The 16,959-nt window shown below is 41.6% G+C and overlaps 2 protein-coding genes across 2 annotated transcripts in view; one reads left to right on the top strand and one right to left on the bottom strand.

The window, feature by feature from the left end:
• The window catches only part of UQCRH (ubiquinol-cytochrome c reductase hinge protein), a 71,786-nt gene extending 71,592 nt beyond the window's left edge, over window positions 1-194 (bottom strand). The window contains exon 1 of the mRNA XM_085602750.1: window positions 5-194. Within this exon, the coding sequence (XP_085458876.1) occupies window positions 5-58 (54 nt within the window). The 5' untranslated portion in view covers window positions 59-194. The remainder of the gene's footprint in view (window positions 1-4) is intronic.
• A 567-nt stretch (window positions 195-761) lies between these two features.
• LRRC41 (leucine rich repeat containing 41) overlaps window positions 762-16,959 on the top strand; it is a 229,010-nt gene continuing 212,812 nt past the window's right edge. Inside the window, exon 1 of the mRNA XM_085602751.1 lies at window positions 762-1,013. Within this exon, the coding sequence (XP_085458877.1) occupies window positions 911-1,013 (103 nt within the window). The 5' untranslated portion in view covers window positions 762-910. The remainder of the gene's footprint in view (window positions 1,014-16,959) is intronic.

Here is a 16,959-nt window from a genome sequence, read left to right on the forward strand (position 1 = left end):
TTACCTCTTCGGGTTCCCCTTCGTGGGTCGAGTAGACTTTCTCTTCTCCTAGACCCATGTTTTATCCGCAGCAGCCACTATCACCAACCGGTAACACAGAAGGACGTCTGGGTCATAGGCCGGAAACACGCCACTGTGACCCAGGAACGTTAGCGGAAGAAGTATTTACAAGGCCACTAAATCTCTAGACAGACAGACGCTAGGATACAGAAAACGGCTTCTGGCCTGTAGCAATACCGTTTTATGGTACCCAGGTGACGCTAGAAAGAGTTGCGAATAAAGTCGCCATCTCACAAGGGTAGCAGGTGAAAAACCCTGATCAGTTTAGAATTGTGAACGCAAAAAAAAAAAAACGTATTAGCCTTATTGAAATTAAACGGCTTGTTGAAACTCAACGAAAAACTGAGAAAATGTACATCTGGCATTTGCTTGTATAATATATAGCACACAAACTGTATTGCTAATTTAAATGACTGAACATCGAAACATAAACATCTGTCATTCTAAGATGTTTTAAAGATAGCCCGATGTTTGAATTGTGATAACGCAGAATTATATAATTATCCGAAATGGGCATTGACTATAACCTCGTCAGAAAAGTAACCACTTGTCCTTTGTCTGTGTCAGTATGCATATCACGTGATGTAATTGGCATGTCATGTCTTTCTTTTGTTTCAATCTTTGCGTTGCCGGGCACTGGATGCTGTCTGTATAGATTCCTGGTACTGCTAACTTGCTAAAACTTTCTCTTTTCAGCTGACTAAGAAGCGCGCTCACGTGACCATTCTAAGATGGCGTCCCCCAGCAGCGATTTGACGCGGAACCAGCTCCGTGTGCGGTTCTTGCGCGGTACTCAGGGTGTGTGCGATGGGTAGTAGGCTGACCGGGGTTTCCAGAAACTCGGGGCAACATGGAGCTAGAGGCGCAGGAGGCAGAGGGATCATGCACCCTCGTATCCTCGTGTGTGCGCGCGGTGAGCGAAAACATGGAGCGGTTGGAGCCCGAAGTCTGGGGTAAGATGGGCTCACGATGTACATCTACAGTAATGACTCGGAGCAACACAGCCTGTATATCTGGGATTATATATAGGGTTGCCACATTTCCCGGAGACAAATGCCTGCCATTTGGTCATTTTTTAATATTTCATAAACGACCGACAAAATGCTTAAGTAGACCTGAATATAAAACCGTCCGTATTATTCATTTTAATGTTAACCATCAGCCATGGATCATTAAGACAGTTCTAGAGCACATTTTAAATTCCTTTCCAGAGCACATTTTAAATTCCTTTCTTTTTATATTTGCTATTTTAGGTATTTGCTGATACGAGAAAAAAATACTTCCTATGGATGATGTTCCTGCTTTTTGTATGGGCCAGGATATTAAAATACTGGTCATGTTCGGGGGAAAAACAGCCACATGGTAGCCTTAGATGAGAATGACGCAGTTTTAGGGTGACTAGCTGGCAAAGAGGCAGGTTTTGTGGAGTGATTACAGTTCTCCTTACATGACACAATTAAGGGCGAGGTCAGTATTAGGGGCATATCTGAGGAAGCTACGCGGTTTATAAATAGACAGCGGACACAAGTACAAATCAAAATGAGTTTATATTGTGTTGATCTAAGATTCACATGTGGCTGGAATTATCTTTAGAATAAAAAAACGAGCAAAACCTACACTCTAAGAATTGCATTGCCGACACCATGTACGATTTACAGTTCTCCAGTCATGTATCATGTATGATAGTGCCAGATGCAGCACTGAGTTGCTGAACGTGGACTTGAAGTTCTTAAGCTGTAGAAGTACAAATGTACGTATTATTTTTGAATTACACAATTGCCGAGGCACACTAAATTATAAGTCCAAAATTGTAAAATGGATGTTCATCCATACAGTAATCACAAGTAGTCCATTTGGATCTTTCTTTTTCTTTATTCATCTCAATAGTTCATATACAAACGAAAGCCATGGCAGCCGACCTGTGTTTATTCCGAAGGACTTTTTCAAGGCTGTGAACAATTAGACATAATTAACAGTCTATTAACATATTAAATAACTATATACTAATAAAAATAGCAGCACATGAAGTTTTCCTCAGACACGGAAACTTCCCACTATGGACAAGCACACAGGATAGCACCAGCACCAAATCCACCAGAATGTGATCAACATACAACAAAAGCACCAATACAAGATACCATAGGCAAATATGATAAGAAGATCCCAGAAATAATAAGTCTGGTGAGCCATTAACTACAGGCACAAGACGAAGGAGGTTCAGCTAATTAATTAATGGGCATGCAAGAACTCTATATGCAAGGTGGACACAATCCATGGTCTTACCTAATTAGGATAGGCAAAGAATGTCCACACCCCGGAGTGTGGAGTCCTGGAGATCAATATGTACAAGAATTCTGTGTAGTAAAAGGGACTTCATTAAGAGTTGATCAAGCCCCTATAACCAAATGAAATATCTATACAAAAGTATTGCTGCGATAGAGAGTGAACGTATGGCACTAAATAAGGATAAAAAGAGCTGCTCAAAGTCCAGACCAAATAGGAATTTCTTATAGTACACATATAAGTGGACATATAGCCACACATAGTCCTGTGCACAATAGAAATAATTTTGTGCATCATTCCACCCCTATAAGGGTAGTTAAACTCTGTGTTCAAGGAATTTGGGCTGAAAGAAAGAAAGGAGCTAAGACTGGAAGCCCAATAGGCTAATGATAAGGACTGACCTGAGTACCCGTATGTAGGTAACGCATAGACAACCCCTCATCCGTAGCTTCTCTATCAAGCGTTGGATCAGCATACAAATGAAATTAGTCCAAGTCATCAACCTCTGTTCCCACACCAAATGCCTGTATGTACATGTTAAAAAAAATAGGACCATGAAAATATATATACGTTATGGTGTGCAAAAATATACATTTTTGAAGGTGTGCATTTTATCAGAGGTGGGAGACTTAAAAAGTTTTTCCCCCAAACCAAGATCTGAATTTCCACTTTATCAAGTTTGATATCGCACCTATTTTGTGTGTCAGTCTAAATGAATTTCATTTGGATCAAATTCTTTCGGCTCTTGTATTGCCAGGCATGGAAAGTATAAATGAGGGCATTTTTTTTTTATTAAAGATTTGAAACGTCAAGAACCTTTGGAAAAAAAGTTTGACATTTCTGTTCTAAAGATATGGTGTTTCCTGCGACAGCTGTCTATTAGTTGAATAAATACCACAGTTTCAGATAACGGGTAAGGTGAACCACATCAGCAGCTTTTCAGAATTGCTCGAAGGTTTAGTGAAGTCGAAGCCTATACAAACGGACCAGTTCTACAGTGAGGCTAGTTACTCAGGCTGTGTTACAGCACTACTACAAATTGCTACACAGTTTCTATATATGCCCTTGATGCTAAGGCATAAGCAGGACCACAGGGAATTTGGCGACCATGGATAACAAAATTATCTGGTAAAGTCAACTAAATTATGTGGCTAGAAAAGTCAGATCATGTGACGCAGGGTCAAGACTGATTCGCATATGGCTGGGTCCAAACTGGAATGGCATGGTGAGCAAAACACAATGGATTTATGCCAAGGTCTCTGTACTAGGGTGAATGTATGACATTGTTCTGCATTCTGTCCTTCAAGTGTTTTTTTTTTTTCTTTCACCCTGAGTGGGACGGGTATGCCCAGACGTATGTCCCGTGCTCTCCATGCCACTGGAGTCAAGCTATCCTGGCTGATGAGGGCTTAAAGCCCGAAACCGGTCCTAGGATGCTTGTTTCCAGTCCAGGGAGGACCCGGCCTGGCAGTTCGGGCTGGACTGTTCCCATGAGGCACAGGGTCAAGACTGATTTGCATATGGCTGGGTCCAAACTGGAATGGCATGGTGAGCAAAAAAACGATGGATATAGGCCCAGCTCTCTGTACTGAGGTGAATGAATGACATTGTTCTGCATTCTGTCCATTAATTGGTCTTTTTGCATATGGTGTAATACAGCACATTGTGTGACCATATTCATTATTTTGTCAGTTTAGCAGACCGTAGAATCTGGCTAGAGGTCCCACCATGTTATTTTAACACATGGATAGAGCAATCAACAACTGAAAGGTGACTCGTCAACCTTGCAAAGTGCTTACCATTCAGCAGAAACTCATTCCATTGGAATACATGAGGGACCATGAGTTTGAACCATTTAAGCTACAAACATTTTTTTGTTACCATCAATTTATGCTGCAGATGGTGGATTATATATCAGGAATGGGAGATTCAAATTCAAGTGGAATATGCACCAATGCTGAATCGCAGAATTCCAGTGGAACTAAGCATAGAAAGCACAGAAACATCAAATTTTAATTTTTCATCAACGAATCCTTGTACATGTTGTGTAGATTGGTTCATTCTCGCCTCTAAAAATGCCGGGACAGTGCTGGATTGGCAGGGAGTAAATGCAGCACAGATCACAAAGTCTCGCCAGTACAACTGAGAGAATCATTTTGTTCTCTAGGGCCTGGTGTCAAACTAAGGGCCACTGACTTGAATTCCGAGGACTTCTGTGGAAGTGACAGTGTTCCACCACTTCTCCTCAGGCTAATCCTTAGTCTGCTAAGACTACTGATATAAATGAGTAACCTAGGGGGAGGGCGTTGGGGGAGAGAAAAAGAGCAATGGTTCTGGTGTACTTTGAGCTCCTGTGGAGGTGTGTTGATCTATTATAGCAGGATCCTTCAAGTTCTACTGGTAATGCACACACCTCTGCCAAGAGGGGTACTCTGTGACAATAAGACACAATCACTTTAGGCATCCATACTTGGAAGATTTACAGTCCACTTGAGCATGCTTTCTTGCCTCTCCCTTCAGTTATTTATAGCTTACCTCCACAATCCCTAAACCCGCTTGCGGAAACGACCATTGAATTTACCCTTCTACTGTCTGTAAGGTAAAATTACATTTAAGTGAAAATGTGCTCTTTTTAAAAAAAGGTTCATTTAAACAGTTTTTTGGGGTGTAAGGCCTTGAGAAAATATAAAACAATACTTACTGAAAGCCCATTCGGAGGTCCGTTGCACATTAACAATACTATTGACTATCTTTTAACTTGTGTTTCTTTGCACAACACACACATTTTGTCCTTTTTTTTTTTCTTTTTCTTATGCTAAATCTTTTATTTAATTTCGAACTTAATGGTGTCCTTGAAGAAGGGAGAAACCAAAAATGAGGCTAACCTGAGGTCCTTGTATTGGGCCGAAGTAGCTGGAGTGTTGAGTGGCGGTGAGAGAATGATGGTCGTAGTCAACATGAGTGAGGCACGGCAGCACTGGCTGAGCGAATAGGTTCAAGGTTGTAGAAAATAGTTTTGAAGGGACAGGATTCCAAGAGAAGTTGCAAGCTTCCAGGCAACCATGTCCTGGTTGCTCTTGTCGCAGGCAGCTGGGCTCAGAAGCTGCTGGCTGGAGACGCAGCTTTCTCAAGCCACCTGAAGAGGGAGCTATGTGTGTGGCCACACTTTCAATGTGGTATTTGAAGTTCGTCCTGCACTGGAGAGTGCTGTCTGCTAATCGGAAGATGGTCTCCGCCAGGACACAGGGCCTTAATTAGTCAGCACTCATTGTACAAACAAAATCCTAGACACACTGGCAGAAAACAAAGTCAATAGGAAACTGAGGTCTTTAATTGCTCCACAGTGTATAATTAGCAGCTGTTTTACAAACAAAAATAGCAGACTGCGGCAGGAAACGAGTGCAGTGCTGGTTTACATTTTTTTACCAGGCACCTGTGATTTATTAAACAGAATTGTTTACCATGCACACACACTAAAGTGCATAGCATGCTTTTTAAATTAAATGCTCAGCAGAGCATTCAAAACAAAAAGCACATAGCAGAGTACATGCCAACTGTCTAATTTGAAAATAGTGATGACAACGGGGAACATACAGCACAGACAGACCAGTATATATGATCCCTGGCATATGTTAACCGATATTTACAAACAGAGTGCCAATTAAAATATCTGTTTATCAATAAACTGTTTTTACATAAACTACCCAATCATAACCCTACTATTTTACCATTAAGACACCCAATTTTAGACATTGTTGACATTTGAAAACTATTCTCGTTTCATTGGACAGACCGTGACATTCTTGGTCCATTAACAGACCTTTAAGCAGACACATGACTTTGGAGACACTGGAATTCAGCTTTTTATTTTGAGGTCGAGCCTATTGACAGCGCTCATGCGCTGCTCGCTCTGTGAGGCATGCTGTATAGGGTATGCACTATCAGCCCCGCCCACTCTCTGCCCACCTTTGTCATTGGCTTTGAGTCATTTTCCTTCTTAAATGGTGGCTTCTAATTCAGAAAAAGGCTCGTTAGTCCCACCTAGTCTGCATTTGTTAACTCCCATAACGACTGGACCTTTTACTTGGCTTCTTACACGGTCAGCTTCTTTTAGTGAGTGAGCGCTATTTTGTTTTAGAACACTGATGGGGACAATGGCAGCTGTTTTTTTTTATTTTGTATTTGCATGCTGAGCGTGGGGTCTGCTTTAGGGACACCGCACACTGTTTATTTATACATTTAAAAAAAATGTAATACTGAGCGCGGCGCCTGCTTCAGGGACACTGCTTTTTTTTTTTAATTCTTTTTTTTACTTTAATAATGAGTGTGGACAACGCGCTCGGCAATACAATGGTATTGCTTTTGATATTGTAAATGACAATGCCTTTTCATTTTTTATAAAAAGGCATTGTCATTTACAATTCCAATAGCTCAACAACTTGCAATGCCAGACCTGACCCGACAAAGGAAAAACAAAAAACGACGAGAGAGAAGGACAAGAAGACGCCAAAACGAATGTAAGCAAAAAGAACAACAACAGGGGTTGGCGTCGTTAGCAATCCCAGTATTGGAAAATACCAACGCAGTCATCAATCTGTCAAATATTAATTTGGATGTAGCAGAGCAACAATTGTTGGCATTGGGACTCACATTTTGCATAGAAAGTAACTTTGATTATCCCCAAACGTGTGTGGATATTTATAAATTTATTCGAAAATTAAAGTTAAGAAAATATCATCTTCTAAGACAGGAGGATATATCACAGGAAGCATCTGACAGCACCAGGAGTGCATTAAGTTACAGCCTCAGATATTACCCTGATATGTGACCTCCAGCAACTGCAAAACAACGATGCAGAATCACCATATAATGAGTCAACACAGCAAACAATGGCACAACAAGGAATCAATGTCAATATGGCGCCAAAAACAAAATTGAAACCAAAATCCAAGTTCACCCCAGAATTATTAAGGGACTCCATTGATGCATTCAATGAAAGAGGTGAGAGCTTTACACTATAAAACTCAAGCTCAGAGAAAAAAACAATGTACATCAACTGAAATATCAGTAATTAATAAAAAAAAAAACTACGAGATAATGATACAGTGGTGGTTCGTAATTCGGACAAAGGTGGAAATGTGGTCATTTGGCCAAAAACCCAATACTTAGAGAAAGCCTCTAAACAATTAGGTGATCGCGTGTGCTACAAAATTAGCAACAGAACAACAACTAAGACAGCGCAAAACGAGCTGTATGGGAAGCTGTTGGCCTGGAAAAGCAGTGGCTTAATCAACCATGATGAACTAAAATATCTAAAAAATGATCACCCAGTATTGCCTGTAATGTATCTTATCCCCAGAATTCACAAGGACAGCTCTAATCCCCCTGGTCGACCAATAATTTCCGCTATACAAAGCCTCACAGAAAATGTTTCAGTGTATATAGATTAATTTTTACAGGAACTAGGGAAAGTATTACCATCATATATACAGGACACTACAGATTTCCTGAGGCAGCTACATGGACTCAATTGGCAGGAAGATTAACTATTGATTTCCATGGATGTATGCAACCTTTATACATCAATAAACCATCTTGATGGAATTAAAGCACTGGAACATTTCCTAGGAAAAAGACCCATATCATTCCATACCCATAACAAAATGCTAATTGACTTAACCAGGTTTTGTTTACACAACAATGACTTTTTATTTCAACAGCAAGTATATTATCAAGTGAGGGGCGTAGCAATGGGTGTGAGTTTTTCATTCAGCTACGCCTGCCTCTATATGGGATGGTGGGAGGAGGTAGTTGTAAAAAACAAATATGCGTAAATCTGGAACAACAAAATAATCAAGTGGGTACGGTTCATTGATGACCTCTTTGTAATCTGGCAAGGGGATAAAATAAGTGCAGAAGAATTTATCAAGGAGTTGAATGTAAATTATGTCAACATTCAACTCACATATACCATCAGTGAAAGCGCAATAGGCTTCCTAGATGTAGAAGTTTATGTTTCAAATAATTAGCTGGAAACACGTTTACACCGCAAACCTACATCGGGTAACACAATTCTGCACTCAAGCAGCTTTCACCCCAAGCATGCAATTTTTAGCATACCCTACGGGGAGATGCTAAGAATTCGAAGAATATGTAGCAAGGAGTCAGATTTAACCAGAGCCCAAAGTGAATGTAAGACTCGTTTCTTAGCTCGGGGATACAAAGAAAAAAAAATAGAGGAGGCAATAAGTTGAACCCGATCCAAACAACGGGAGGACTTACTTTTCAAACCTTCCACCAGTAAAAACAAAAAAGCAAAAGGCCTAACCACTGAAAGTAGCCCACAACTAATTCTTACATATAATAAACAAAGGGACAATCGGAGGACAATTGTCAAAAACAACTGGCATTTAGTGCAGAATGACCCAATAATTGGCAAGAAAATGCAGGCAAATCCCTTAATAACATACAGGAAAGCGCTGAGCACAGAGGACTACATAGTCAACAGCAGCCCCGAAATGTCCAAGGGCACTAACTGGCTGACCAACAGAAAAGGATTTGTCCGTTGTTCGACATGCAGGGCTTGCAAATGGGGTGAAAGTAGGACCTCATTTTTACAACATTCAAGGATAGATTTACAGTCATCAATAAATTGTTGACATGCAAATCGGAGTTCGCAGTGTATGTGCTGGAGTGCTCCTGTGGACTGCGGTATGTGGGAAGCACAAAGCTGCAGGTCCACAAGAGGATACTCCAGCACATACGGGCCATCGCCAATAAAGATATGAATTATCCGGTGGCCCGTCACTTTGAAGAGGTCCACGCTAGTAGCCTGGACCAATTAAAGTATTAGGTAATTGATAGCATCCCGCCACCAAGAAGAAGAGGAGGAGATAGGGAAGCTATGCTCCGGCGATTAGAAACTAAGTATATCCTTGAATTAGATAGCAAGACACCGCATGGGTTGAACACCACTGAAGATTTATACACCTGACTATAACCGTAGTTATGTAAGCTGAGAATAGCAGAATCTGAAGTCAGTAGATGTGCAATATGAAATATGAAAACAGAAAAGTTCAGTTATTAATCAATTTTAGTTTAGGAAAAGAAAGGTTAAAAACCTTCCCTCAAATAAAACTCCCCTCCCCCCAGTAACAAATGTTTTTTCTTTTTGTTTGTAGTTGTAAAACATGGGCTCATGTGGCAACACAAAATTGTTTTTTTACATAGCATTTTGCACAGGTGTATGTCAATGAACATTAGCACTTTTTTATATATAATAAAAAGCACTTTTTTGCCAACATTTGCACATTAGAAACAGGTCTAAAGAGAATAAACTGTACATTGTTTACATGAGAATGCGTATTTTGCACAGAAATCCATATGAGACCAGGATTTTTATCATATTTTAAGGATATTTCATTTAAATAAAAAATAATGTATTTATACAGTTATTTTTAGAACCTGTATGCATATATTGCACAAGGTTGGGGATGATTTATTCTGATTGATTAATCAGGAATGTTGGTTATAAATAATACATGAATTGTGACCAAAATACCAACAACTGTAAAATAACATCAAAATGTATAGTTGTATGTATTTATACTGTTAGAAAAATGAATACTGATCCTCTGAAATAAGACCATTTTAATTATAGAGGTTTCTTGAATGTGTAAATGGGGAAACCAGACGGGTAGTCTGTTTTCCTGTTCTATTATGTGAAATAATGAGCACCTAGCACTTTAAATAGTGGGAGAAAAATCATGGTATGTCATGTGATCAAGGACCCTAGAGGTCTGAAATACGTCATGGCGGCTATGCACTGTGAAAAATAAACAAATCGGCACTAATTAAGCGGAGTTCGTGCCTTTCTCAAACTACGGGGGACCCATTAGAGAAAGGAGCAAGGAATATATATATATATATATATATATATATCATTGCTCCGTCTGCACCGTTCTGTTAGTGAACTCTCTTTCATATACTTGGCAATCGATTTACAGTTGCATGCTGTTCCTCTGCAATGGAGGAATATATCCTCTTCATGTTTCACTGCCGATCTTGCAAGGATGGTAGCCGATATACGGCTCAATTATGGTCAAGTTTGTGGGACTTCACGAGCTGATACACGGTGTAATAATTGTGGAGTAAATGCACATATTTATGTAAGCAATTGTTTTTTTCAAAATGAAGACTAACATTGGGGACCTATTTATGGCATAATGTTTATCAATTTGCAATTTGTATTTATACATTTTAATAATTGTTTCTCCCAATGTGGCGGCTGATTTCTAAAGGCGATTGCCCCATTTTGTTGTCCCATTTTGCTGTCCATGACAAAGAATACCATGTGACTCTTGCTTTGCCTCTTTAAATATGCCGTTTTCTGGCGCGAATTTTGTAAAACATTTGATTAAGGCATCGCCGAAACGCGTCCTGCTTTCTCATGCTCGCAATGCAATAAATGATCAAATAATTGCAGGAGTGTCCCGTTGAGTGCTTTTCCAAGTTCCTGAAAGTGACTGGGAGTGAGCGCGCATTTTTAAAAACGCGAGTGCACCATCGTGTTTCAAAGCACCTGTCTATTGAGTGCGCTGGTTTGAAGGTGCAGACGGAGCAATGATTGTTTTTTATCAGCGGCACCGCCAAGGCAAAGGGGAACTACGGATCGTAGCGTGGACGGGATTGCAGAGTCCATAGGTGTTCGTATCGTATTTACGGCGATCAACCGACAAGCGACGACCGGTAAGCGAGACTCCAACGTTTACTCGCTATTCCCTTGAACCATTGAGGCAAGACGAGGGACCCTACAACTTTTCATTAGTAAGCAATTTTCATGCGAGCATGTTCAATGTATCGGAGCGCCGCGAAGCGGCTCATGATATGTTTAAAAGGAACACTTTTACAGAGACCACACAGAGAGGCAGCAAGGCGTCCCCTGGAGCCACGAACCTGACTACTAAGTTCATGGCACTTGAACGGTTATATGAGCGGGAACAACGAAAATGGTGGGAGGCAACCTCCCTGCAAAGTTACATCGACGTGGAACGCGTCCCTAGGGGGTTGCGAATCTACACAATCCCGGCATATGAAAACCCGGATCCAAAGTTACTGGATGAATGGGCCGCGCACACAACGGAGTCAAGCAAGGGAATGCTAGTGATACTAGTCAAATTCGCTTGGAGCGATAGGGACAAAGCTTTGCTAGAAATTGAGAAAATGGAGAAGGAGATCGATAAGGAGGAAGACAAGAAGAAAATAGAAGAATTAAAGGAACAAATGAAAAAAAGACTGGTGAAGTATGAAGCAAAAATCAAACAAAGGAAACAAGAAAAGTTTGAACGTGATGAGCGCGATTATGCCCTGGGAAGAGTTCTAACGTTTGCCAAGAAATTTGAGGGTCCACGCAAAGAATTAAGAGCGAGACTGAATGAACCGGTCACTACCAGAATTGAGACCTCCGAATCGGATCTCACGGGCGGTGAATCCTCAGATGATGCAACGGGGCAATCCAGACCTATTGCGACTCCTTTTCAAGAGGAATTCCGGTTAATGAGGCAGACATGGCTAAGAGGTGGCAAGAGCAGACCGCCCGAGGGGGAAAAAGAAAAAGAAAGACAAGACTGGGCGGCTGGAAACGAAGGATCAAAAGTCCCTACCAGAGCTTCACGCAACAGGAGGGGGAGGAAGTGGAATTAGACAATCTCACCATTATCAACTTGACACCCAGAACCCTTACATCTGTTGAACAGCAAGTTCTGAAGCTAGGTTTAACCTTTTGCCCCTCGAACCAATTGGAGTATACACAGACACGAATCGATCTTTTCAAGTTAACAAGAAAATTCAAGCTTCACAAGTACTTTAAAATGAAGCCCAATGTCTTGAAATCCAAAAAACCTTCCAGTCAACCTGAAGTGATTGACACTTTAACTGGCGAAGACCTAGCCGCTCTTGAAATTATGGAATCACTACGAATGGATAATCGAGAAGAAGATCAAGGTGACAACGTCGTGGATGATGATCCAATACAAAGAACCACACGGTTGGGCTTCAACCAAGTGAGAGACGTGAGCACCTTCAAACCCACGTCACAATTCTTACCTCAATTGCCTGTGGATGCGATTGATGTGTTCTCGGAGGCTGTCAATAAAGATCTCTTGACCCTTCGTGGAAAACTTCAAAATTTGGGCACCAAACAAAACATAGCTACGGAACAACGTAAGGCGATTGATACTCTGGGGAATGATCACACTGTGATTTGTAAACCATCGGATAAAGGGGGGAACGTGGTTCTCCAAACAAGGGTGAATTATGAGATGGAAGCCATTAGACAATTGTCAGATGCAGAGAACTATCAGAAAATTTCTAAGGACATATACTTGGATAGCATCAGAAGATACCATGACATGATTAAGATCTGGCTCGATAAGTCTATGCTCAGTATGGAAGAGTACCTGTTCCTCCGCTGCTTGAATCCGGTGGCTCCTACATTTTACCATATCCCCAAAGTCCACAAGGACATTCAACACCCCCCGGGTAGACCTATTGTTTCTTCCCAAGGGGGTTTAACTGAACATTTATCTATTTTTGTTGACTCCTTTCTTTTTCCATTAATGAAAACCTTACCGGCGTACATCAAGGATTCACAAGACTTTTTAAAGCGTATTGAAAAACAACAATAGAATCCTGATTTTAAACTTATTGTGCTAGATATTACTAGCTTGTACACCAGGATAAGACACGAACACGGCTTAGAAGCCGTAGCCTATTTTCTAAAGAGAAAACCTCTGAAATTTATGGAACACAATGCCATGATCCTTCAATTTACTGAGTTCTGCCTTAAAAACAATATTTTTGTTTTCGGTGAGGATTTCTACCATCAAAGGTCCGGTACTGCGATGGGCACCTGTTTCGCCCCCAGTTACGCGAATTTATTCGTGGGCTGGTGGGAGGAGCAGGTGTCCAGAACACCCGGACTGATTGACTACAACAGGGTGGTCAGTTGGTACAGGTACATAGACGATCTCTGTATTATCTGGGATGGTTCCTTCGAGTCAGCCTCTACCTTCATTGATAACTTGAACAAAAATGCTATCAATTTGGAATTTAGTGGGGAAGTTAGTGCGGAAACTGTTAACTTCCTCGATTTACAGATCAGGGTAGTGGATAACCAATTATCTGTATCACTGTACCGCAAACCCACAGCCGGAAATTCGATCCTGCATGCTACTAGTAATCATCAGTAAGAAGTATCCCTTATGGAGAATTCTTGCGGCTCAAACGAAACAGCACCAGGGTGGATGATTTCGAAAATGCAGCCAAAGACAGTATCAGTAGATTTGTAACTAGAGGGTATAATAAAGCATTCCTCGAGAATACTCTGCAGCGAGTAAGGAATATACCCAGGGCCACTCTGTTCAAAGAGGACCAGAAAGTGGATACACAGGAAAGGCAAAAGAAAAGCAAGAAAAGTAGAATGGATGAGTGTGATACCAATAAATTCAGAATGGTAACTACCTTTTCAAATGGTGCCAATCAATTGAAGCAAATCTTAAGAAAAAATTGGCACATTTTGAAAACGGATCATGTCATTGGTCCAGATATCCCTTCTGCCCCTTTAGTAACTTTTAGAAAAGCAAGATCTTTAAGGGACAGTTTGGTTCAAAGCCATCTATCTACTATCCCTAAGGTGATGGGAACCCTAAGGGATCTTAGAGGTTGCTTCCCATGCGGCAAATGTAAAGCCTGTGTAGGCAGTAGAAGGACATTGACCTATCAGGTTATTGGTCTTAAGAATCCTCGACCCATTAAGAAGTTCATAACATGTAACACAAACTATGTAGTTTATTGCCTGGAATGCCCGTGCGGCCTAAGGTATGTGGGCAGCACGATCCATTGTGTTAAGATTCGCATCCTGGAGCATATGCGAGCGATAGCTAAGAATGATATCACCTATTCTGTCGCGAGACATTACTCTGAAAAACATAATAGCAATAGGGAGCTATTACGCTATTATGGTTTGGACCAAGTCCCCATAAGTATCAGGGGTGGAGATAGAATCAAACAACTGCGCAGGCTTGAGTCTCGTTACATTATAGATCTGGGAACAAAAAATCCCGCTGGCATGAATGTGGGCGAGGAATTATCGGTTCATCTTGGTGACTAAATAACTAAAGGAACATTAACAGAATAGAAGAATATGGTCTAACTACAGGAATCAGGTAGATAAGATTTTGTGAGATGTTACATTTATTTAAGTGGTACTGTTTCTGTGTGATGACTGTTAACGTATCTTTTATGTATTTATGGAATGATTGTGATAGAGGCTTTTGTTTATGAGTCATATATTTGCTTGAAGGGTAGTGATCACAATGAGGTTCAGGCCGATACACGGCGTCATGTTAGTCAACTCTTTTTCATATACTTGGCAATCGATTTACAGTTGCATGCTGTTCCTCTGCAATGGAGGAATATATCCTCTTCATGTTTCACTGCCGATCTTGCAAGGATGGTAGCCGATATACGGCTCAATTATGGTCAAGTTTGTGGGACTTCACGAGCTGATACACGGCGGAATAATTGTGGAGTAAATGCACATATTTATGTAAGCAATTGTTTTTTTCAAAATGAAGACTAACATTGGGGACCTATTTATGGCATAATGTTTATCAATTTGCAATTTGTATTTATACATTTTAATAATTGTTTCTCCCAATGTGGCGGCTGATTTCTAAAGGCGATTGCCCCATTTTGTTGTCCCATTTTGCTGTCCATGACAAAGAATACCATGTGACTCTTGCTTTGCCTCTTTAAATATGCTGTTTTCTGGCGCGAATTTTGTAAAACATTTGATTAAGGCATCGCCGAAACGCGTCATGTTTTCTCATGCTCGCAATGCAATAAATGATCAAATAATTGCAGGAGTGTCCCGTTGAGTGCTTTTCCAAGTTCCTGAAAGTGACTGGGAGTGAGCGCGCATATATATATATATATATATATATATCTAAAACACACTCCTCAAAGGCAAGAGAAGTAAGAGTCCACACGGGGGTCCGGTCGGAAGCCTTTATTTGGACACTTCAGGCATAATGCATTTCGGCGCTTTCCTGCGCCTTCCTCAGATGCCTCTGCAATCAAGACACGATTCCACCCACACCTTCATTAACCTCCTGCTGTGCTCCCATTGGCTAAGGAGCTCCACCCCACGATCACCTGACATCACGCCCACTGTAGTTCATGACAGCATACTACAGGTCCCAGAATTCATCACAAGGGGATTTGGCTGCGTGGTGGGGGTGAAAGACAGATCAACGACTGAAATAGTCCCGATATTAGGGGCAAGGTGTGCGATGTTAAGATGGAAGGTCTTCTTTTGAAAAAGTTGTCCTCTGGCTTCCTTGGGTCCCCGTTAACGTTCAAAGCCCATAGTGAAGACAGCAGGCGGGCCACAGGGCGGGATGCAATGATTCCCGTCATCTCGTGCAGTCACGAGCTGCTCATGGCAGAAGCCCTGTCCCGCGTCAGCACTTCAAGGCGGGCTGGAGTTACCAAATCCTTGGTTAAGTGAAAAAGCAGCAAAGCCAGCAAACACTCCAGTCTCTTTACTGAACGGGGCCTCTTAAGCACGCCACTGGCCCGCGTGCAAAATGTCCAAAACACACTCCTCAAAGGCAAGAGAAGTAAGAGTCCACACGGGGGTCCGGTCGGAAGCCTTTATTTGGACACTTCAGGCATAATGCATTTCGGCGCTTTCCTGCGCCTTCCTCAGATGCCTCTGCAATCAAGACACGATTCCACCCACACCTTCATTAACCTCCTGCTGTGCTCCCATTGGCTAAGGAGCTCCACCCCACGATCACCTGACATCACGCCCACTGTAGTTCATGACAGCATACTACAGGTCCCAGAATTCATCACAAGGGGATTTGGCTGCGTGGTGGGGGTGAAAGACAGATCAACGACTGAAATAGTCCCGATATTAGGGGCAAGGTGTGCGATGTTAAGATGGAAGGTCTTCTTTTGAAAAAGTTGTCCTCTGGCTTCCTTGGGTCCCCGCTAACGTTCAAAGCCCATAGTGAAGACAGCAGGCGGGCCACAGGGCGGGATGCAATGATTCCCGTCATCTCGTGCAGTCACGAGCTGCTCATGGCAGAAGCCCTGTCCCGCGTCAGCACTTCAAGGCGGGCTGGAGTTACCAAATCCTTGGTTAAGTGAAAAAGCAGCAAAGCCAGCAAACACTCCAGTCTCTTTACTGAACGGGGCCTATATATATCAGGGCTCGAAAAATCCACTCGACTGCTCGCATTTGCGAGCCAGATTTAAGTAGTGCGAGCTATTTTTAGGTCCTACTCGCCCTTTCAGGTGAGTAGGAAGACAAACTGACTTTTGACCTCTGTCCCTGAAAGCAGAGGAAATGTGAGAAGATTGTGAGCAATAAAGATGCCTTTAAATCTCGTTAACTTGTCACATTTGCTCTGCTTTCAGAGTCTGAGGTCAAGTGCATTTCAATTAGAGTACTTTTTTTTTTAGCTTACTAGACCTGCAGGTCTAGTAAAAATTAAATTAATTTTCGAGCCCTGTATATATATCTGTTTTATATAGCGTCAACTTGAC

This window comes from Triturus cristatus, chromosome 4_2 (genome assembly GCF_964204655.1).
Source record: "Triturus cristatus chromosome 4_2, aTriCri1.1, whole genome shotgun sequence".
Taxonomy (NCBI): Eukaryota; Metazoa; Chordata; class Amphibia; order Caudata; family Salamandridae; genus Triturus; species Triturus cristatus.